Raw genomic sequence first — 23,693 nt, 5'->3', positions numbered from 1 at the left:
ACATTCATTGCCCTCATCATTCTCAAAACACTTGCTCTCCACTTACGCCCCTGGCATCAGCTCCTCATTTTTTCCCCTCCCTCCCCGCTCCCCTCTCCCTCATGAACCCTTGATAATTTATCAGTGATTATTTTGTCATCTCTTATCCCATTAATCTCTTACGTATATTTGCTATCATTAGGTGTAGTCAGGTTGGGTTTGACTCACAGCCGCCCTGTGTCCAGCAGAAGGGAGTCTTGCTGGCTCCTGCACCGTCTCCGCCGCGAGTCGTGTCTGGGCCGCTGTTGCTGCAGCATTGGTGTCAGTCCATTGGTTGAGGGTCAGCTTTATCCTGTTGGCCCTCCACTTACCACCCCGGATGGCCTTCTTCAGGGACTGGAGACTGTACAAGGGCCTTGAAAAAGCTTGGGGACAAGTGGAATCAAACACTAATAGAATTTTTCCGTGAACCTTTTGAAGCCTCTTCTTATATATTATGTCTTTAGCCTGCATGTTATTTACACCTCTAACAAAAAGAAACAAAAAAGATTTAATCATTGTGAATTAGGTGAAGGTTTATAGAGCAGACTGTGAGTTTCACGTTCAACAATTGACATTTTATTTTAATCCCCACAATGTGCCATCCCTGATCCCACCTCCTCTTGTTTTCCTGTTTCCGTTCCTCCTCGGTTTCTAAGAAAAAGTTTATCAGCAAGTGAGTTAGAGTTAGGGCTTATTGAGATGAGAAAAGTGATCCAACAGCATGCAGAATTATGGGATAATATCAATAGCACACATTAGTAAAATTCTGAAAGTAGTTCAAAAATAGTTGCAGCAGTACATCTACATGAAATTGCCAGAAATTTAAGCCAGACTCAAGAAGAACATGGAACTATGCATAATATTGTTGGTATCAGAGGGATGTTAGCTGCAAATAATACCAGAAATATGTTTACCTATGTTATTCATTGTGCAAAGGCATTTAACTGTGTGGATTATAAAACAAATGTATAGATATTATTGTGACGAATGGAGATTCCAGAACATTTTCTTGTGGTCAGGTGGATCTTGTACTTAGACCAAGAAGAGGTAGTTGTTCAAACTGAACAAATGATACTGAGAACTTTTAAATCAGGAGCTGTGTCCCAGGGTTGTGTCCTTTCACCAGGTTTATAAAATCTGTATGCTAAGCAAATGATCCAAGAAACTGGGCTATGTGGAGAGAACACAGTATCAGGATTGGAAGAAGACTCGTTAACAGCCTGCACTGTGCAGATCACACAACCTTGCTTGCGGACAGTGATTTTAGATCAAGGTTAGGAGGTGGCTTTGCAGTTGCTAATTTGAGAAAAGGCCTCTGAAGTGGGAAATGACCTTGCTCTGCTTTGGTCAGCTCACCTTGGCTGGCATCCCTAGAATTCTTTCGTTGTTAATATCTTACAACTGTAACTTTTGTTATTTATAATATATTTTGTGTTAAGAGTATACTTAGCAAAACATGGACCAGGGAAACCATTTCTACTTCACACACTTCAGCGATGTTAGCTACATGCTCTGAGCTGTGTAGCCATTCTCACCCTCCTCGTCTGTCATGCTCCTCCACCAGCATAAACGCCTTGTCCCCAAAGGCTCCTGCCTGTCTCTGGAGCTGTATTGTCATCGTGAGTCTATACAGATAGTCCCTCGGATAGTGCTCAGGTAGTTAAGTTGGACTATTGTTTGGTTTTAAGAAGAATTCAGGAGATAGTGTTGGTTTAAGGTTTAAATATGATCTGAGGGCAGTCGTTTGAGCTTCAGGGTTTATCCAGCCCCCGTGGCCCCAGAAGGTCTGGAAACCATGAGAATTTGAAATTTTGTTCTGAATTTCCTCCCTTTTGGTCAGCATTCTGTAGATTTTTTTTTTTTTTTTTTTAATCAAAATGCTCAGTACTGGTACCTGGGGACCATCCAGTTATGGTCTCAGTTGTGTTGTTATTTATTTATTTAAAATCATTTTATTGGGGGCTTGTACAACTCTTACCACAATCCATACATCCATTGTGTCAAGCACATTTGTACATTTATTGCCATCATTTTCAAAACATTTTCTTTCTACTTGAGCCCTTGGTGTCAGCTCCTCATTTTCCCCCCTCCCTTCTTGCTTCCCCCCCTCCCTCACGAATCCTTGATCATTTATAAATTATTATTTTGTCATGTCTTACACTGCCCGATGTCTCCCTTCATCAATTTTTCTGTTGTCCATCCCCCAGGGAGGGGATTAGATGTAGATCCTTGTGATTGGTTCCACCTTTCTACCCCACCTTCCCTCCACCCTTCTGGGAGAACTAGAAAGGCAAGGCTCACTGAGCCATTTTTCTCTCCACCCTTCAATTAACCCCACATGTGTTTTATCGGCCAGGTTGGCACAATAAACTTTATCTCAATCCACCCCTTGCCAACATGGTACCTGTACATAATTCTTTAGCCTTCACAATTGCAATTAAGGAACACCTACACCTTAATCCTATAATCCTGTGAATATGTTCCCCTACCTATGAAAGTTTGTAAGTCAACCACTTCATGCCTCTATCCCCCAATTTTGGGTATCCAATTGATATACTGCCCACTGACATCAACCCAGTGCTCTGAGGAGACAACCATATTTTTTGACATGAAGAATCTTCATTCCAGTTGGAACCTTGCGAAGTCTGCATCCATAAGTAAAGTCAAATCCGAACAGGCCATCCTTAAAGTCAACAATATGCACCAGTTCACAGGCTCAAGAATCTCTTCCGAAAAAAAAAAAAAAAGAATCTCTTCATCTGGTCAATTCAATGTAGGCTGCCTCACTCAGCCTCCCCAGGGTGCCCATTGGTCACCTTGAAATAATCTGTATGACTTGTTTACTTCATCACTTCCATTCCTTTAGCTACTGTGTTTTCAGGAGCAAGCATCAGAGCCGCCTCTTGTATCTAGTCGGTCATGTCTGTCTGCCTTATCTTTTATGTGACCTTTTGCTTCTTCATGTGTGATGTCATCCCACAGCTGGTCTGGTCTTTGGTCATTAGTGTCCAGTGTATCAAATCTATCATTCGGAGGGTCTCCAAATTCCCATGAGATATATTCAAGGGTGTACATTGACTCTTGTGGACTTACAATTTTCTTTAACTTTTGCACTTGCATGTAAGTCAGCCCCTGACCTTGTTCTGACTGATGATGCTGAGCTTCTGCATTGTCTTTTTCCACAGTTCTAGTGGATTTGATTCCTGTGTACTCTCTCCAGCTACCCTCATGTGTGTGGTCACGGTTTATGTTATTGAAAAAAAAAGTTAATTTGCATTGACTACATTGGCCCTACAAGATCCTATCATGCAATATCTAGAGACCTTTCTTTCACCAAGGCCTTCTTTTTCTACTGATCCTTCCTTGTTTCCAGCCTTCAGATTCAGTGACCAATAATTATCAGTGCACATGGATTGCATAAACATGCCGTCGATTTCAGACTGCAAAAGCTGGTTTAAAAAAACCTCATCTTTGGCATTAGTACTTGGCGTGTAAAGTTGAACAAGAGTCTTATCAACTGGTCTTCCTTGTATGTGCATGCATATTAGCTTATCAAACGATAGCATGGTTCTTCAGGATAGATTTTAACATGTTCTTTTTGACAGTGACTGCAATGCCTCTTTCCTTCCATTTGTCATTCTGGGATCATAGAAACAGATTGTCCAATTCGTAGTGGGCAGCACTAGTTCATGTCACTATTGTCTTGGATATCAATCTTTTGAGATCCACTTACTTTTTTTGTCAACTTGTAATTTCCCGAGATTCCTGCTTTGTACATTCTGCTTTGTGATGATGAATGATGTTTGCGGTTTTCCCATTTTGAGTTCCGCCCCACCAGCAAATGAACAGCCAGAAGCTCTACCTCATCCATACCATGAAACTCTGCTCTACTTTGAGGGGTTGCTCTTAGTTGTGCTTATAGTGCCTTCCAATCTAAGAGGCTCATCTCCCAACACCATATCTGGCAGGATTCCGCTACTATTCGTAAGGTTTTCACTGGCGACATTTTTTCAGGAGTAGATTTCCAGGCCGTTCTTCCTGGTCGCCATTTGTCTGTCTGTTTTTGTACTATGGTGGGGTGTGGTGCCGTGATACAGGGAGCTAGGCCACCAGTGTTCTCGTTACCAGTTGGGGCACCCATGGAGGAGAGGTTTCACTGAAACGTCTAAATTAAGACAACCAAGCATATCAGCCTATACAAGAACAAAGAGTCTCATTCTCATGTCGTGGAAATGACGAAAGCAAAATGTATCAGTAGATGGAGGATTCAGATGGAAGTGTTGATATTCTGTAGAAAAATCTTTCTGGCAACTCTCAGTGAGAACAGATTAGTTGTGACAACCAGATCCAGAGTTGTGCCAAGGAGTCACAGCAGTGGTGGATGTTATTTCAGTATCAGCTTTCCTGCTAGTAAGTTTAGGATCACAATGAAGCAAGACTATGGCTAGTGGAGCTGGTTACCTTTTACAAACAAAATAAAACAAAAAACGTGTAGTGGGTAAGCACTTGGCTGCTAACCAAAAGGTTAGGAGTTCAAACCCACTAGCCACTGAATAGGAGAAGAATCTGGCAGTCTGCTTCCATGAAGATTTGCAACCTTGGAAATCCTTGTGAGGCAGTTCTCTACCCTATAGGGGGGCTCTGAGTCAGAATTGACTTGGGGACTCCCAACATCATGATTGATGAGATAAAATCTATCTCTTGACCTTCTAAGATTCCTGCCTGTTTCCCCCCCATAAGTTATACAGTATCTATGTTACTTTGATGGCTTGTTGATTTACTTAGCTTCCCTTTTCTTCTTATTGATTGACACTAAAAGGTGCACTCAGCTTCAAAGACCTGACATCAATGAGCAGTTGCGGTTCAACGTCAAGAACTGAGAGCAGACGCTTGTGGTTAAGAAATGTATAAATAGAGCTTGGCTTTTTTCTCTTTTGTTTAGATAATGTATAATGATTAGGGTAGAGCATTTCACAAGATTTTTTTTTCTCTTTCGAGCAGTTGAATTCTCAAGAAATAGATACCTGTGGTGCCCTCTTTAAATGTCCTTACAAACTCAAGCACGGTTTCCAAAAGAAAGAGAAAGCACCCCGACTGAAAGGGGTGCCTGTTGCTGCTCTTCCTGCCATTTAAAGTTCTTGTGCTTCTCCAAGGTCAAGAGCCAAACTAGACACGTACGACGTTCAAGGGCCATGCACATTGTGTGTCTTTTTACCCATATGGATTCATATGGGTAAACTGTTTATTATTATTTGTGAGGGAGACAAAGCTTGCGTATAGAAGGACAATGGATCATTATATTATGGTCTTGTGGATTCTTCCAGAACTTCTTAAAGACTGAGGTTACTGGCCTTTTTGGGTTTCCTAGAGCAGAGAAGAAGACAAGAACCAGGATGGAAAGATGGATGCGTTGCATTTGAAACTGGAGCTTCCCCTGCAGTCCTCTGAGCACGTCCTGGGTGTGCAGCTTATCTTGACTTTCTCCTACCAGTTGCACGTGAGTTGCGGTCAGGGAGGGCTGCCCTCCCCCACGTCCCCCGCCTGGCCTTTAATAGAACAGGGCCCTCTTTCTGACTTCTGTGTATACTCTTTCTGCGTGCAGTTTGAGATTTAACTTATGCAAATTGCATGTTTCTCATCGGTGCCATATTAATTAATATGAACCCCAGTGGGGCAGTGGTTAAAATGCTCAGCTGCGGACCAAAAGGTTGGCCTTTGGAACTCCCCAACAGCTCTCCTGACAAAGATGTATCGGTCTACAGCTGTGAAGACGATAACTTTGGAACCCTGTGGCACAGTTCTCCTCAGTAGGGTTGCTATGAGTCAGAATCAACTCAAAGGCAGTGGGTTTATTTGCATTTCACAGGGTTCTGGGTGCTTCCCAACCCACCACTCGTAGAGCCCAGAGCCCTTCCAGTGTGACCACAATGGGAATCGTAGAGCCCAGAGCCCGTCCAGTGTGACCACAATGGGAGTCGTCTCTGCTTCTGATGGTTTCAGAGGATGTCCACGTTCGTGATGCAGAGCATGGCGTTTCTGCAGTCCTCCTTCGCCCTTCCAGGGTCCCAGTTGTATGTGAACGGAGACCTGAAGCTGCAGCAGAAGCAGCCCTTAAGCTACAGTGGCTTGGATGTCCGGTACAACGTAAGGATGCTTCTTGTTGTCTGACTTATTTGTTTCTCTCCCATAATGTGTATCAAGTTCTCTGAAGACAGAGAAATGAAAGTTGGAAATCACCTGGTGTTTTTTCCCCTGCGTGTGGTGTAGAAGACGACTTCCCAAGACTTCTTGCCATGAAGTCTTTAGAGATACGGAGATAGATACTGTTTCATGTGAAAATCTGTTTTTGCCTTATCAAACAACTCCATTATTTATTGTTTTCAGTTACACCCACAGGGTGTATTCCAAGAGGTCTTTTTTAATTCGTGTAAACATTTTAAACATGTCAGTCACTGTTTATTGGGGGTGTAATGTTTGCCAACCCCACAATATGAGGTGTACATGTATCATCATGGCAAGCTTTTGCGAGGCCGTCAGCTGTCATTTCTTAGCTTTCCAGCCACGTGCCTTATCACCTTCCCCCTCGCTCATCCCGGCCACACCAGCCTTTTTACTGTTCTCTGAAGCCAGCGTGCAGCTGCGCCATGCCTTCGGCCGGGTACCCACTGGCTCATCCTACTACTCACCCAGGACCCTGTCCAATGCCACTTTGCACAGTCCTCTCCTGACCCTTCTTTCTGCGATTGCATTACCTGTCATCCCACACAAAACTTTGTTTTTCTTATTGCTACCTGACATACCAAAGGGATGTTTTAATTTTGGGTGTTTGCTGTCCCCTTCAAGGTTAAAAGCACTGATGTCTCTTGTGCCCAGCACGTAAGAAACACTGGGGGGTGGTGGGATTAATTAATTTTTTTTTAAAAAAAGGAAGCACTCGGACATATTTGTTGAAAGAATTAGCTCTCATTTTACACTTGAGGAGACTGGGCTTACGCGGATTCATTAGTTTTCCCAACGTCCCACAGTTGGAAAGCAATGGACCAGGAACTGTCTTCCTGGATCTGGAAGCCATGCATGCGATCACTTGTTTCTCACCGTGATCCGATTACGAGAGGATCGGGCTCCTGTAGAAGCTGAGAATGGGATACTAACAATTGTTAGAGGCATAAACCAGGACTATTCTAGATAAATCTATACAGTCACCTTTGCTGTGGCAATAATCTCTTCTAAAGGGATAAATACAAGATTAGTCCCAAGGAGTTGGGGTTGAATGATGCTCTAAATGTCCAACTCTTCCATGATGCTTTTTGGCTCCACCACCACCCCCCTTCAGTGCATGCCCTCATGTATCTGTGTTCTGCACATCACTGCAGTGTCCCATAGAAGCTCGCGAAAGTTTGAGGAAATGTCGCATGCGGTGGTGGGTGCTGTTCAGTCCGAAACTGGGAGGTCAGGCAGGGGTAAACCAGATGCTGGGTCCAAAGGACATGCTTCCTTCCTGGTTCTTTTCCGTGATGAGATCACACCCCCTGCTTCTCAGAGGGCTCATTTTCTTTTTTTTTTTTTTTTTTTTAGGAGAACAAATAATTTGATTTATTATTCAAACAAGCTCCACTTTTATTTATTTAGCTTTCTGACTCTGTGCTTGTGCCTTCAACACTTTCACAGCGATTTTCTGCTCCTCCATAAGGAAAGCACTCTTGATCCTGTCTCGGACACATTTAGCGCACATGGACCCACCATAAGCCCTGCTGACGTGTTTTTTGGTTTTGGACAACCTCATGAGAACTTTGGGTCTCACAGCACGGACCCCTCGAAGTCGGCCTGGGCACACACCACATGCAGATTTTGGCGCTTTCCCAGCCTTTTTTGTATATAAGTAAACAATTCTGTTACCAGGGGTTCGGGACAGCCTAGTTTTGTTAGAGGATGTATTGTAAGACAGCCTGCGCCGGTAGGTCAGACACTGAACCATTTTGAATGCCTGCACACAGCGTCTCCGGAAGAGCCTGAGGGCTCATTTTCTGTGCAGCAGGATGGCACTGCAGGGACTCCTGTTCACAGTGACTCACAGTCGAATCCTATCAGTGTCTCCCTACCTTCTTACCCGAGCCCTGCAGAGAAAGAGTTGGGAGTTTGGGGGGAGTTAAGTTGAGTATCAGTAATGCAATCCAATTAACAGATAACTCTTCGCCTTTTTAATTATACCCAAATATAAATATAGTGATCTCTTCTCCACCCCTGGACTATATCTTATTTATGCACATTACCACCTGGGGCCTCTGGCAGGATGTTTCCATTAGGCATTGGTCTCCTACTAATTTTAATCAGCCCAACTTTTCCCTAGGCCACTCCAGAAGCAGGTTTTTCCTTCCAGCGGTAGCAGATCCTTACATCCATTACAACAATCCACAGTAACCAAGATAACCATTAAACAGGGTGCCACAGCTTTACACCCTCTACCAAGGTCAGATCTCAATCTCATCCTGCTCCTGTTCCTTCGCAGGTAATGCCCTCCAACATGGGATTATAGCCACAGGCGTATGATTATATATGGGATTATTATATCAGTAGAAATATGATTAAAAAAGGAGACAGGAAATGGTTTCCTTCCTTAAGGATTAATATACTTACTACTTTGATTTCATCCTATTTCAATCTCTACATTTAAAAGACTTTAAACTAGGGAGAGTCAGAGAATAAGAAAAAGGATTTGGACATAGGTCCTATTTAAAAATAAAAAAGACTAACTCTCACTGGAATAGAGAGGGGTATCTTTTTTTTTTCTCACTGTGATAACATTTTTTGTTTCTATTTTTTTAAGGTCTTTTTTAAAAATAATTTTATTAGGGGCTCATACAACTCTTCTCACAATCCATCCATACATCAGTTGTGTAAAGTGCATTTGTACATTCATTGCCCTCATCATTCTCAAAACAGTCCCTCTCCACTTAAGCCTCCGGCATTAGGTCCTCATTTTTCCCCTCTCTCCCTGCTCCCTCAGGAGCCCTTGATAATTTATAAATTGTTATTTTGTCCTTGCCCTGTCCGACATCTCCCTTCACCCACTTTTCTGTTGTCCATCCCCCAGGGAGGAGGTCACATATAGTTCCTTGTAATCGGTTCCCTCTTTCCAACCCACTCTCCCTCTACCCTCCCGGTATCGCCACTCACACCACTGGTCCTGTAGGGCTCATCCGCCCTGGATTCCCTGTATTTTCAATTCCTATCTGTACCAGTGTACATCGAGAGGGGTATCTTATAAACAACTCTGAGACCTGTGAAAGGTACTTATCAGCCGTTTCCATCCTTAAGAAAAGTAGAGTAAAAGTAGATGTTCTTAAAATTGTTCCAGAAGAGAACTGAATCATCTTCCAAGAAGGTGATCGGTTCTAGAACAGGCCTGGGTGGGTAGAAATAGTGGTGGTGCAACAGCTCGGCCTGACACGCGTCCTCCTGTGATCCCAGGTGTCTGTGATCAATGGAACCAGCCCTTTTGCCTCTGACTACGACCTCACGCGCATTGTTGCGGCCTACCAGGAAAGGAACGGTGAGTTACCGGTGGTGGTCATTCAACCCATGCAAGAGGACTTTCCAGGTTAGTTAACAGGGGTGATGGAGAGAAATGGTGGAAATCCTTACCTGGATGAAAATGTCAAAACCAATCAATGCTCCGTCAGGTGACACAAACAGCGTGCCTAGGATTTCTCCATTCCTCTCCCAGAGATTACACTTGGGATGGGACAGGTGCGTAGAGATGCGTTACTGTTTTATCCCACCACTGAAGTGATTTGAGTTGTTCCTCACAGCCTCAGCCATCCTTTAAAAGGACAAAGGCACATTGCCACACCTAATTTCAGAGGGAAGAAGGAATGTGGTCAACTGAAGTACCACACAAGCAGTCTGAGCAGAATGCAGTGAGCAACCAAACCAGACGCGCTGCCATCATGTCCTTGCTGACTCAGTGATCCCTTGTGGGTGTCCCAGGCTGTGTCCTGCAGTAGAAGGGAACACAAAGCCCATGTTTCTCCCTAGGAGCTGCTGGTGGTTTCGAAATGCCAGTCATGCAGATTGTAGCCCACGAAGCCACCAGAGCATGGCTCTCAACCTTCCTAATGCCGCAACCCTTTCCTACAGTGCCTCATGTGGTGGTCACCCCCCAACCATAACATTATTTTCGTTGCTACTTCATCACTGTAATTTTGCTACTGTTATGAATCGGGGGGCCCCTGTGAAAGGGTCATTCGATCCCCAAAAGGGTCGTGACCCACAGGTTGAGAACCGCTGCACTAGCCTGTGCTTATACCCAAGAGAGGAGAGGCTGGTAGAACCTGCCACAGACTTCAGTGCTCGGCTCAGTACATTGGCTAAGGTTTTCTCTGAATGTACCCAAGCATTACTTGGCAACAGACCTCATGGTCACGTGACACAGACATTTAACAGTGTGACAGGAGAAGGAACAATCAATCAGCTTTTTTTTTAACTCTTGCTAGTCTTCGTCCATGTTCAGTACACACACACACACACACACAAAATCAATCATAATATGGAGACGTTTCAGGATCTACTCACTGCCGTTGAGTTGATGGCAACTCATAGCAACCCTGCACGTCAGAGTAGAACTGCTTTTGTTGCTTTTCAAGACTGACTGTTCATAGGAGTAGAAAGCCCTGTCTTCCCACAGAGCCACTGGTGGTTTCGAACTGCTGACGTGGCAGTTAGCAGCCCAACCTGTAACCAGTAGCCACATTGATGATTTTTTAAAACGTTTTGTTTTGTTTTTTAAGTTTCAGATTGGCAGAACTGTCATGTACAGAGGACCCTATGACCCCTGCTCTACACACTGTTTTTCCTATTTACTGACATCTCACATTGCTGCGGTACATGTGTCATAACTGCTTAGCGATTAACGAGTGCATTATTCTTAACCAAAGTCCAAGGTTTACATAAGTCTTATCCTTTGTGTCGTAGAGTCCTACGGGGTTTGACAAATGAACAATAGCACGTGCGTTTGTGCATCGTACTGTCTCACACAGAATTTCATTGCATAAAAGTGCCCAAGCTCCACCAGCCCCACCTCCTCTCCCTGACCTCTTGGCACCCACTGATTGTTTAGTGGCATTCTTGTTTTGTTTGTGACAGGATGTCAGAAAGCTTTCTTTTAGAATGTCGTACTGGGTTTGTTTTTATTTCACCTGGAAATATAAATATTTCCTCACGCTGCCACAGAGTTTCACTTGGTGCTGTTTTTAATGGCAGCATCGTATTCTTTTACTTAGCCATTCGGCAATTGTGGAAGCATAGACTATTTCCAACTTTTGACATACATATTTTGAAATAAGTCTTTTAATCATGTCTGAGGAATTTTGCACATGCTTTCTTATTTTAAAGGAAGTTGGGTTTTTAATTGTAAAAAAATAATGATTATATGATATGTTATAATATAATATATTATATATAATATAACATATTATATATAATATAAATATATATGTGATATATATAATATCAACAACCTAGCAGCAAGAAAGCAAATAACTCACTCATACGATGGGCAAAGGTCTTGAGCAGACATTTCACTAACAAGGACCTTCAGCTAACCCCGAACTTATGAAAAGATGATCAATGTCAGTATCCCTCAGAGCTGTGAATCCAAATCACAGTGATGCAAATCAAAGCCATTCCCACTAGAACTGCTGAGACACCCCCCCCAGACAAAACAAAACAAAACAACAGACTAACAAATGCTGGTGAGGGTCTCGGGGAATTGGAACCATTATCCATTGCTCATGGGAATACAAATTGGTGCAGCCATTGTGGAAAGCTGTGTGATGACTCTGAAAAAAAACTAAAAATAGAACTATCACATGACCTGACAATTCCACTAAGTCTTAGGTATCTAGGCCTACTATCACAGAAGTGCCACAAGTGGATGACTTTTCACCAACATTTTCCATCCACAGCTGAGGAGGCCAGGTGTCCAAATCCAGAGGATGTCAGCTCCAGGGCTGGGTTTCCCTGAGCTTTGGGGGGATGCCCTTGACATCCATCGTCCTCTGGGTGGAGGAGTTTCTGTGCGTAGGAAACCCAGATCCGAAGGACAAGCTCTCCTCCTGGCTCTTCTTTCTTGGTGGTAGGAAGCTCCTCGCTGTCTTTCTCTCTATCACCTGTGAGATTAAAAAAAAAAAATGATGCAGGAAACACCCCAGGGAAACAAACTCCCCTTATGTTGGCAGCGTTCTGATGACTTCTTCTGGGCGGCCTGTTCACACACCGATTCTGATTCAGACTCATCTGGGATGGACGGGCAAGTTCTTAGCAGAGGGTAGAGTGGAACAAACTGGTTTAAAGCCCTGCATGGTGGACTGGTTGTGGCATGAGTAAGGATGTTGAATCCCACCCTTATTAACACAACAGATAGCCAAATCCTTTTTAATATCACTTAATCCTGCCCTTTATATTAAAGAGGATTTATGCTGGTGAAGGATATCAAAAGTGTCTTGGAGTGTCACAAGAACAAACAAATCTGTCTTGAAGAAGGGGGACAGCCAGAGTGCTCCTTACAGGCAAGGGTGGGGGACTTAGTCTCACTGCCTTTGAACACGTTATCAGGAGAGTACAGTCCTAGAGCAGGACGTCACGCTTGGTAAAGTAGAAGGGCAGCGGAAAAGAGAAAGGCCCTCAAGATGGACTGACCCAGTGGCTGTACCAGTGGGCTCGGACCTGGAAACCGCTGAGGACGGCACAGGCTGGCCGGTGTCTGTAGTACACGGGGTGGCGCTGAGTCAGGACCAACTGGATGGCACCAGTCCGCCCCACCCCGGTGTCTAGTGGGCTACACGTTGGGCTGCCAACTGCAGGGTCAACAGTTTGAACCTACCAGCCATTCTGAGGGAGAAAGATGAGGCTTTCCAGTCCTGCAAAGACTTACAGCTTTAGAAACCCTCAGGGCCAGTTCACCGCTGTCCTGCAGAATCGACTGGATGGCCGTGAGTGGGGTTTTTTTTGGTTTTTGTTTTAATCCTGCCTCATTACCCACAGACAGAGATTACAATTTCCAATTTGTAGGAGAATTAATAGATCACACAATGGGGAACATTTACACAATACTGGGAATGATGACACCTAAGTTTTGGGGTATAATTCAATCCATGACAACACCCAAAAAACTTGAAAGCAGAGACCTACACAGAGACTTGCACACCAGTCTGCACTGTTTCCAAGAATCAAAAGAAAGGCGGAAACAGAAAGCCTTCAGCTAGAGCTGCCGCCCGAAATTTGGACGTAAAGGCCCCTAAACTGTGACAAAAGCAATTTCTATTTGTTAAAACCATCCCGTTGGGGTATGTCCGTTTCAGCAGAGCTAGATAATTAAGACACCGCTCAGTCTGTTTTACCAAAGGAGCCATCCATCCTTGGATTAATGATTCATGATTTGATTGCAGTCACCACTATCCTGATGGACCCTAACCCCATCTGGCTGGTTGGAAGGGCCGCAGAAGCTCCGTTTGTGATCAATGCTGTCATCCGATACCCCGTGGAAGTCATTTCATATCCTTTCTATGAACTTGTAATAGCTCACCCTTAGCCCTTACCCTCCCCCCAGCCCCCAACAACCAAAAATAGATAAAAAAACGATTCCCTGAGTAGGTCAGATGCTGGTCAGCCTTAGATTAGAAAGTGCTACAGGGTGTAATGTTGTAAGCTGCCCTGGAGTCGCCCCGGGCAAGAGAAAGAAGTAGTGCCCAGTCCTGAGCAATCCTGGCGGTATATTGTATTGGGAGATTGTTAGAAGCAGATCAGCAGGCCTGTTTTTTCTCACACTCTGGGGAATCTTTGCTGCAAGCTGTTCAGCATCATAGCAAATGGCAGAGGCTCTACTGACACATGGGTTGTGGCTGCGCATCAGGGGCCTTGGCCGGATCATACGGGATCACCGCACAAATGACTTCGTATCTGTCTGCACGCTGTCCAGATGGCAGACCTTTTTTCATTTCCTATTCATATCTTCTCCCGGAGCAATTCCTCCCTGTGTATGCCTTAGTCATCTTTTGTTATCCCTTTCTCTTAAGAGTATTTGAAACATTTTTGCCATTTCCTGCCCATGGAAAGCCCAGTTTAACATTTATTTTCAAAATACCCTCTTGTGACTCCTTAACTGCCTGCACCTATCAACCAGGATTCTGGGAGATGATAAAGTTTGCCTGGGTCCAGTATGTCAGCATCCTGCTCATCTTCCTATGGGTGTTTGAAAGAATCAAAATATTTGTGTTTCAAAATCAGGTGGTGACCACCATCCCTGTAGGCACCACATTCCCAGGAGAACGGTACAAGGAGCATTTGTCATAAAGAGCTCTCATCTTGGGACATTTCTGACAACAGTCCAGAGACATGTGCCACCGGGAGACATGTGCTCCCTCAAGTTCCATAACTCAGGCACCTCTAGCATCCTCAGGGATTACTGTGTGGAAAGACCTGAGAACGGGCTATTTTGTCTTTTGCCCTGGACCTGCTTGAATTTCCGGAGAAAACATTCAGTCCTTGCGTCTCAGAATCTCCTCACGGAACACGCGAAGCATTTTTGGCCTCTGTTGAACATGCTTTGCCAAGTCACTGAAAGTGAGGAGGACTCTCCATGAAAGGGATTGATACGGTGGCTGCAACAGTGGGCCCGAACTGGCCTTATGAGGATGGCGCAAGACCAGGGGTCCTTTGTTCTGTTGCTCAGTGTCACTCTGAGTTGGGACTGACCCAACTGCACCAAACAACAACATTATAAACCACAGGGCCTTCTGGAACTGGAAGGTCTAATGGGAGGAAGATGAAACTGCTTCTAAAAAGACTTACAGCTTTGGAAACCCACAGGGGTAGTTCGACTCTGTCCTGCAGGGTTGCTATGAGTCAAAATTAACTAAACAGCAAAGGACTGTGTTCTGTTTGTTTGTTTGTTTGTTTTCTTTCTTTCCTGTCAGTGAGTATGATTCTAAGCCACTCCTTATGCTTTTCAGGTCTTGAATGCTAAATATGCAAATCACGATCACTTTCTACTTTGGTACTGACTCTCCCCTTAGGAACTTGAATTTCCAGGTCGGAGGCCTTCAGCTGCTGGAAGGAGGGCCAGCGCAAGAGGGCATGCCGGCGCCTGTGCTGAGGGGAGGCGACTGGAAGACAGTAGGACCGTCCACCTGCCGTCATAGTAGCGCAGTTATCTGTGATCCGCTCAGCTGGACAGCCCTTTATGTCTGCCCTGCGCCCTGCCTTCACAATCCTCTCAGCCAGAGGGGGGGTGGGGCAGGGACAAGGGGGGGGGGGGTAGCAAGGGTTGGAACAACAGGGCCTTTCTCTATGGCCTTGACCCAACAAACAGCCTAGCCACTTTCCTCCCCCCCGACCTTAACAGCCCTCCCCCTTCTTGAAAGGACGACAAGGTTGCTGTTGTTGGTGTTGGCTCCCATCCCCGACGAAGACCACAGAGTTTATTTGGAGGGCCAGTGAGAAGCCCAGCTACTTGGGCTTCCCTTCACAGAGGCCAAGGTGCCCGTCTGAGTGGACCGCTTTGGAGGACACACACAGAGAACAGTGCGAGGGTGACGAGGATGCCGGGTCGGTGGCAATTCCTCCCAGCAGGGTCCCTAGCAGACCGACACAGCGGAGGCCAGCTGGCTTGCCCTTAGGGCTGAGTGAGTGTCTGGAGGCTGAGCTGCTCAGAATGAGCCTCTGTCCTGCACTGACGGCGGATTATGCAAGTCCGTGCCCCTGGAAACAGGCAGTCTCCTCCAAGGGTTTGTCACAGACATCGGAAGGGCCTGCCTTCATGACCCAGGCTGCCATGCCCACCCACAGACCCCCTCCTCATGGCCTGCCTCCTTCCCTGGAGTTTGATCTCCAAGAGTTTTGGTTTTGTTCATTTCCTTTTCGGCTGACCCAAGTCATTGTTTTGGGGGGAACAGAACTATTTTGAAGTACTTCCCTATCACTAGCCCCCCGCTTTTTCTTTCCTATTGACAGCTTAAAAACTAATTTTTCCCCATGGACATTTAAACCACTAAAAATGGTTTCTGGTTGGTTAAAATGCAAAGAAGAATAGAATTTTTCTATGAACATTTTTTTCTCCCCAAGGAGTTTCTTTTGAAGCCCCCTCATATAAATATTGTTTTGCCTTTTACTGAAGTGGTGTAATGCAAATGTGGTTAAAGAATCCCCAATGGTTTGTAATTTCCTAATAAAAAAATACTCAGAAGGGGAGACTGACTGTGGATTTGTTGGGGGGGGGGGAGGTGGACTGAGACAACAGAGGTTCTCACACTTCATGTTTCTCACCAGCACTCTGGCTGTGCCAGAGCATGGCCCTGAGACCTTGGAGCCTTTGTTAGGTCCTTGGCAAATATCCCCTGGTCTAGCCTCAAACACATGTGAGTTTTCGGTGGAATCCACAGGGCGTGTGGCAAGCCGCAGGCTGGAAAATTACAACAGTCTGGTCTGGTGAATACAAAATTATTTACAGATCGGATGTTGGTGGCGTCTGGACCTGAATGCGATGGTGTAGCTGCAAGAGGAAAAGGTGAGACATTCTCAGCTGGAAACAGGCCTTGAGATAATGTCCCCCCCTTAGGGACCTAACACACCTGCTTTGTGGGGTCCCATTCCCGCATCTGCAGTCAATACAGCAGTTCTAGGTCTTTGTTGTTTTTTTCCCCTTCATATCTCGAGTGTGGGATGGGGTGGGGTGGGTTTGTGCCTTTCTTTGGGAGAAAACTGCTAAATGATAGGAACCTGAAGAAAGTAACTGTTCAGGAGGGGTAGGGGAAGGTGGGGGAGAAATGGGAAACCGATCACAAGGATCTACATATAACCCCCTCCCAGGGGGACAAACAACAGAAAAGTGGGTGAAGGGAGACAGCGGTCAGTGTAAGACATGAAAAAAAAATTGTAAATTATCAAGATTATATTTACCTGGCAGGGGAGATACCATGATCACGAAGGTGGTTTTCCTAGGGCGAGGCTTATCCATTGCACTCCCGATGTGCTGACCCCTGTGATTTCCCCAAATGTGGGAAACTACTGCATCATTTGTGGTAGTGGGGGACTGTTCGCGCTCTCCCCTGGGGGAAAAAAATGATCAAGAGTTTGTGAGGGAGGGGGAAAATGAGCTGACACCAAGGGCTCAAGTAGAAAGAAAATGTTTTGAAAATGATGATGGCAACATATGTTTAAAAGTGTTTGATGCAATGGATGGATTGTGATAAGAGCTGTACAAACCCCCAATAAAATGATTAATTAAAAAAGAAAGTAACTGCTAACCCCACTACCCAGAAGTCATCACAAGAGGCCTTCAGGTGCAGGTCTTTCTGAGCTTTGGGTGGTTTTTCCTTTTTTGTTGCTATCATGACACCCATGTCCCCTGTGTGCATCCGCCGAGCTGTGGATTTAATTACCCGCTTAAAGATAGCGCCTAGGAAGGAGTGAATAATTCAAAAGCTGTGATTGTTTAAGCTCAGGGTTCATCCTGCTAGACTGTGTCAGGTGACAAGTGTACCTATTCCTAGTTCCTGGAGACCCCACCGAGGGTGGATTACAAGGTGTTGGAATGTCCAGAGACCTGGGAGGCGGAGGTGGGGGGTTACCAAAAGTAAACAGTTGTGACCTGTATTTATCAGAGCCTGTTTTCCACCTGTGCCCTAGCCATTCCCCGGCTCCGCACCCCTTTCCCTGTCTTGAAAGTGCTGGGGCAGAGGGGACTGCAGGAGGGGGACAGATGAGAGCCCACTCCTGGGGGTTAGCGGGCCTCTCAGCCCCTGGGCTTCGGGCTGAGGCTGGGGACTTGGACAAGATTTAGATTCCCAGTCACTTCATAGCGAGAATGCCGCGAGGGCAAGATGACGATTCGGTTTCCTTCACAAAGGCCTTTTGTGCTCCCTGGAGCCGCGCTCCCTGGAGATCGGAGGGGAGACAACGTCAGTGGGCAATTAGGGGGATGAGCGCGACCCCGGGTGCGCCCTCTGGCGTCCCAGGTCGAGTCTGCGACATAACCCCCACCCTCACCGTCACCCCACCTGTGCCTTCCCGTAACTGGCACCCCAGCCAGGGAATTGGGAAGGGGAGGATGGCAGGAGCAGGGCGCCAGCCGACTCCTCTCCTTCGCTTCCGCCCGGGACCGCAGCCCGGCTGAAAGCGCCTCTTTGTGCGCCCTCGGAGAGGTGGTGCGCTGCGCCCAGGAGCCCCGGGCGCGCGTCGGGCTCCCCGCGCCTCTGCCTCGCCGCCTCCTAAGCGCCCTGCCGCGCCGAGCACCCCAACACCCCATCCTTACAACTCCCACTTTTACTTGAAATTCTTGGCAATGTCTTGACACCTTCGTGGCCCTGGCCGAGACTTAGCGTGCCCTTCCTTATCCCTCTTGGGGCCCTAAGGAACGGATCCGCCTTTGCAGACCCTCCTGCCACTGTGGGCCAATTGCCGACTAGCTGCAGGGGAGAAGTTGGACGAGACCGCGGCGTCAGGGAGCCCTGGCCAAGCTTTGCGAGGGAAGTGACTTGTGGAACTGCTGCGCCAGGTCGGGCAAGGATCTCAAGCTTTTAGGTAAGTAAGTTGCTTGCAGGCTCTCCAGAGTGAGGTGGACTTGGGACCCGGCCACGGTGCAATTGGGGAAAAGCACCGATCCTGCAGCTCGGGGCTCCGGCTTGGGGAGGACGAGGAGGAGCAAGGCTGCCCTTGCAGCAGCTTCGGAGAGCCATACAGCCCAGCGCTCCGTGGAACGGGTCCTCTTGGGTCTCAGTGTAGCCCCCAAAGCAAACCCACTGTCATCAGTCGATTCTGTCTCAGAGCCACCCTATGTACTATATAGGGTGTGAGGTTGTACATTTTTGTGGGAGCAGAAAGCCTCATCTTACTCCCTAGGAGCAGACGTGGGGTTAGCAGTCCAGTCTTTACAGCACCTCGGTATGGGTGCCCAGCCAAAGGTAACTCTCCTTTCTCTTCTGATTATCAGAGAGGGGAGGTTGTTAAAAGTACCATTTCTGATGACATGGAACACAGGCAGGATTGAAACTGAGTGAGGCAAAAACCAGAGCTAGTTAACAAAACGCTACTCTGGCAGCACTGGCTTTGCAGAGCTTGAGTGTGAAGCTGCTGCTACAGCCTCGGTCAGGGGTCCTCAAACTTTTTAAACAGAGGGCCAGTTCACTGTCCCCCAGACCTGTTGGAGGGCCAGACTCTAGTTTAAGAAAACACTATGAACAAATTCCTATGCACACTGCACATATCTTATTTTGAAGTAAAAAAACAAAACAGGACAAAAACACCCAGCGGGCCGGTTAAATGTCCTCTGTGGGCCGCATGTGGCCCTTGGGCAGTAGTTTGAGGACCCCTGGCTCGGTTCTTAAAAGGATCCACTGAAGCACAGAGGTTTGGTGTGACTTGCCCAGAGTCAAACAGCTAGCTCATGGTGGTAGAGGGATGATTAGAACCCAGACTGGCTTTAGAAGCCATGTGTGTGTCATCTGTGCCTGCCTGCCTGGCCCCGGCCTGTATTTGCCAAACTCCATTGAGCTGTAACACTGTGGCCTCCTGAACTGGGTTGGGCTGCTGTCCCACCACTTGGATTTTCCATATGAAAAGGCTTTTCCGTGTATCCACAGAATATAATCGTTCACCTCCCCAAGATCTGGAAGAGTCCTGAACAAAATACATATCAGTATGCCAGGCATGGTCCTAAATGCTCTACAAATATTAACTCAGTTAATCTTCATCTCAACCCCTTAAGGTGGGTTCTTATTTTTGCCCCTGTTTTATAGATGAACAAACAAAAAGCCACAACAGGCACAGAGAGATGAGTTTGCCCCAGCTCACACAGTCATGAACAAGTGCCCTCTATTGTGAGCCCCTGTGCACTTTCCCTGCGTCCTCTGGTGAGACAGGCGGTTCCGGCTGCCAGTTTTATGGGAGGTGCACAAGCACCTGCTGTCCCTAACCAAATTTCTCTATCACCTAATACTCAATCCGTTTTGTCCCACTGATGACCAATTGGTTTGTCCCTTTCAGAATCTGAACAAGGTCCATGCATTGCATTTGGTTCTGTCTTTGGAGATGGTTTCTTAAAAAAACAAAAAAACCCAGCCCCTTCCTTTTTCTTCTTAAGGCCACTAATTTGAAAGAGTGATATCCTTTTGAAAAAGAAATTAGTCAAAATAAGAGGCTACAAAAATAAAGGAGTACTTCCATATTGTCATTGTTATACGGGGACTCTGGGAAATACAGAAATGTGGCTGCGGAGAAGGGATGGGGAACCCCTGGGTTTTGGGACCCTCCAGCATCCAGTTTGCAAGGCTCTGTGAGTGGGGCTGACCTAGGTGCTGTGTAAAGAACCCGTTGAGGATGCTGGAGGGACCAGAGCCGAATCTAGGAAAGGGGTTTCTATCCTGTCTCTGCTCACCAGCTTTGAAGTGCCCCAGGACACCCCCTAGCAACATTCCCAGCCTATTTTGAATTCATTTCCTAAGAGATTCTTGCAGGCAGATGATTCCTCCCATTAGCATCTGGCCTTGCAGTTGCAGCGTTTTGTCTTCTGCCTGGCGCCACATGGGTGCATCCTCTGGGCCAGCAGAGAGATGGCAGATAAGGGTGAGCTCTGGGGCCAAACACATCTTCTGTCACAGCCAGGCCCAAGCCACCAACCTGAGGTGAGGGTGAGCTTGGGGAGCCTGACACCATTCAGTAAGGCTATCCTCCATTCCATCGCTGGTCCTTGTCAGCCAACTGAGTATTGTGGTTAGCTGGGAAATGGAGCCAGAGTTTGCAAGCACCTTTCTCCTGCCATACTGTGTCTTATAGATCCCAACATTCTTTTTTATTGGGAGTAACGCGGTTCCAATGTAGGAATATTCCACTCTTTATCTCATTTCTTTGAGGATCCCTGGTGGCATAGTGGTGTAGGTTGGGCTGCTAACCAGGAAGCTAGCAGTTTGAAACCACCCGTTGCTCTGGCAGGGAAAGATGAAGCTTTCTCCTCCCATAGGGAGCTGCAGTCTTAGAGACCTACAGGGGCAGTTCTACCTTGTCCTATAGGGGCTCCATGAGTCAGCATTGATTCGAAGGTAGTGAGTTTGGTTTGGGTCGTTTTTTCTTTTTTTCATCAGTTAATGGACATTTGGATTGTTTCTAGTTTGGGGATCTTACTGTAATGGCTGCTATAAACAGATGTTTTTGCACGGGCATATGTTTCTCTATTTTTCCAGTATGTACTTAAGAGTGAATTTGTTGGCTCCGTTAGTAATTCTGTGTTTCACATTTTGAGGAACTGCCAAACTAGTTGCCACTTTGTGACTACAATATTTTTGCATTCTGGCCAGCAGTGTCTGAGGGTCTGCCAGCACTTAACTGTCTTTTTATGTTGTAGTCACCTCAGTGGGTGTGAAGTGGTATCGCCTGTGGTTCTAATTTGCATTTCCCTAATGACTAATGACATTGAACAGCTTTTCATGTGCACATTCCATTTCCTCTTAAGAGTTCTTTATATATTTTAGGAGCCCTGGTAGTACAAGTGGTTTTGTGGTGGACTAAAAACTACAAGGTGAGCAGTTTGAAACCACCTGCAGCTCTGTGGACTTTCTACTCCAGTAGAGTTACCATCTCAGAAACTCACAGGGGCAGTTCTGCCCTGCCCTACAGGATTGCTATCAGTTGACATTGACTTGATGGGAGTGATTTTGGATTTTTTGGCATTTTATATATTCTAAGGAGCCCTGTGTTGTGGTTGGTTGTGTGTTGGGCTTTGAACTGCAAGGTCCGCAGTTTGAAAAAAGTAGCTGCTCTTCATGAGAAAGAGGAGGCTTTCTACTCCTATAAGATTTACAGTTAAAAAAAAAAAAAAGATTTACAGTCTTAGAAACCCTGGTTCTACCCTATCCTGGGAGTTACTGTGGGTCACCATCAACCCAATGACAGTGAGTTTGATTTGGTTCATATATTCTGGATATAAGTTCCTTGTCATATATGTATATGATTTGCAAATCACTTTGCCCATCTCAAGTTGTCCTTTTCACTTTCTTGATGTTTTCTAAGATTTGTGTGTGTTTAACACAATGATCATCACATTGTAGTATGTGTATATATATATATATACACACATACATACACATAAATATATATATATTTAAATGTTGTTATACTTTCCCACTTGATACCAGGGCTTTGAACCAGGTTAAACCAGTTGTCATGGCCAACATAACTAAATCTGAATAGACTTGAATTATAACATGTGAATGTACCAGAAAAATAAGGGAAATAGGTCAATTTTGCAGGTCAAAACCCTGGAATGGAAGACTTGAAAGAGTTGTAGTGAACATTTCAGGAACCTAATGTGGGCGATAGAAGCCCTGATGGCATAGTGGTTATGCCTTAGGCTGTGATCTGTGAGGTTGACAGTTCAAAACCACCAGCCAGTCCTCAGGAGAAAGAGGCGAGGTCTTCTGTTCCTATAAACAGTTACAGCCTCCGAAACTCACAGAGGCAGTTCTGCCCTGTCCTATAGAGTCACTATGGGTCAGCAAGGAGTCCATGGCAGTCAGTGAGTTGTTGTTGTTGTTGTGTAGTGTGAGAGATTGGATTATTGCCAGGACTTCTAGGAGTGAAAGCCATTCAAAGTGGTAGTTAGGTGGGGCCTCACTGATTGTTTCCTATGCTGCCGGTAAGAGATTTGGTTGTTAATCCGGACTACTCAAATCTGACCTCCCCCCTGCTGAGAATCCCCTGCTGGGAATACATAAGAATTCCCTGGTGATCTTGAGAAACAGTAGAAGCTGAATCAGTATACCTGGGACGGAAGTGCACTTGCTCAGCTGAATGAAGGTCAAGCTACAAGCTATTAATGCTACCCTTGTCTTTTGCGGGGCAGGAGCCAAGTGCCCAGCAGGGCATCCACCTGAAATGCTTCCCATTTGGCCATTGTTCCAGAACATCCACACCTTACAAATTCTGGTCCCCTCAGTTTCGCTTCATCTGACATGCCAGCCCCGGGAAGAACCAATTGGAGGCCCTGCTTGGCACTATGTAATTAATTAAGTGCTGACGTTAGAGTTCTGCCTGTGCTACATCCAGTGTGGTTCCCTTAGGCCACTCTCCTCATCTTCCCAAGGCTGTTTCCTGGACTGTAAGATGGAATGATCCTCAGGCCCACCCAGTAGGGCTGTTGTGAGGCTTCATCAGAAGATAGAAGGGAAAGGGCTGGCATGTAGGCAGTAGGCATGTGGGCAGTACCCTGGTGCTGACCAGAGAGGAGGAGTCTTCTTCTTTCTGTGCCCTCCTCCTCCCCTCCTTCCCCACTGAATTTTCATGTGCTTCCTTTTCTCACTTCTCCTCCTCCCTCCCCTTAGCTCCCCTCCACCCCAGAAGAATGCCCCAGCTCCAGCAGCGCTGTGGTGCCCACGATGCCTAGAGTCCACTGATTACTCATCCGAAATCCTTTTTCTCCAGCCGTGGAGATTTTCAAACAGAGATGGCCTTCAGCCCATGCCAAGCTGAGAGAAAGCTGAGCCTGGGACAAGTATCTGGTGTTACATTCCACTCCCTTCCATTCCATGCCAGGGAGAGGGGAGAGGCTGGGTCCTCAGGAGTGCAGGTGGGCAGAGCTGGATTAGACGTGAGTACAACTGAGGGAGCTGAGCTCCAGCCCTACACCG

General features: G+C 46.2%; 3 protein-coding genes and 1 non-coding gene across 4 annotated transcripts in view; 3 read left to right on the top strand and 1 right to left on the bottom strand.

The window, feature by feature from the left end:
• Window positions 1–14,707, top strand: part of TMEM231 (transmembrane protein 231) — a 26,609-nt gene extending 11,902 nt beyond the window's left edge. The window contains exons 3-7 of the mRNA XM_013005156.2: window positions 5,390–5,518; window positions 6,022–6,165; window positions 9,490–9,571; window positions 13,467–13,572; window positions 14,190–14,707. Coding sequence (XP_012860610.1) covers window positions 5,390–5,518; window positions 6,022–6,165; window positions 9,490–9,571; window positions 13,467–13,572; window positions 14,190–14,370 — 642 coding nt within the window. The 3' untranslated portion in view covers window positions 14,371–14,707. The remainder of the gene's footprint in view (window positions 1–5,389; window positions 5,519–6,021; window positions 6,166–9,489; window positions 9,572–13,466; window positions 13,573–14,189) is intronic.
• LOC105978829 (60S ribosomal protein L34-like) lies at window positions 7,628–7,996 on the bottom strand. The gene has a single exon (XM_045293830.1). It carries the CDS (start codon window positions 7,994–7,996, stop codon window positions 7,643–7,645), a length of 354 nt encoding a protein of 117 aa, XP_045149765.1. The 3' UTR covers window positions 7,628–7,642.
• A 2,259-nt stretch (window positions 14,708–16,966) lies between the features above and the next one.
• Window positions 16,967–17,126, top strand: LOC115870772. Its single transcript, XR_004046903.1, has one exon. It is a non-coding gene; the product is annotated as a U1 spliceosomal RNA (small nuclear RNA).
• A 1,229-nt stretch (window positions 17,127–18,355) lies between these two features.
• Window positions 18,356–23,693, top strand: part of LOC101650227 (carbohydrate sulfotransferase 6) — a gene marked incomplete at its 3' end in the record, with an annotated part of 10,855 nt that continues 5,517 nt past the window's right edge. The window contains exon 1 of the mRNA XM_013005157.2: window positions 18,356–18,597. The remainder of the gene's footprint in view (window positions 18,598–23,693) is intronic.

Source organism: Echinops telfairi, unplaced genomic scaffold, assembly GCF_000313985.2.
Source record: "Echinops telfairi isolate 266 unplaced genomic scaffold, ASM31398v2 ScPeMD7_2291;HRSCAF=2852, whole genome shotgun sequence".
Taxonomy (NCBI): domain Eukaryota; kingdom Metazoa; phylum Chordata; class Mammalia; order Afrosoricida; family Tenrecidae; genus Echinops; species Echinops telfairi.
The sequence above is the reverse complement of the archived record's forward strand: the minus strand, read 5'-3'. Positions and strand labels throughout refer to the sequence as shown.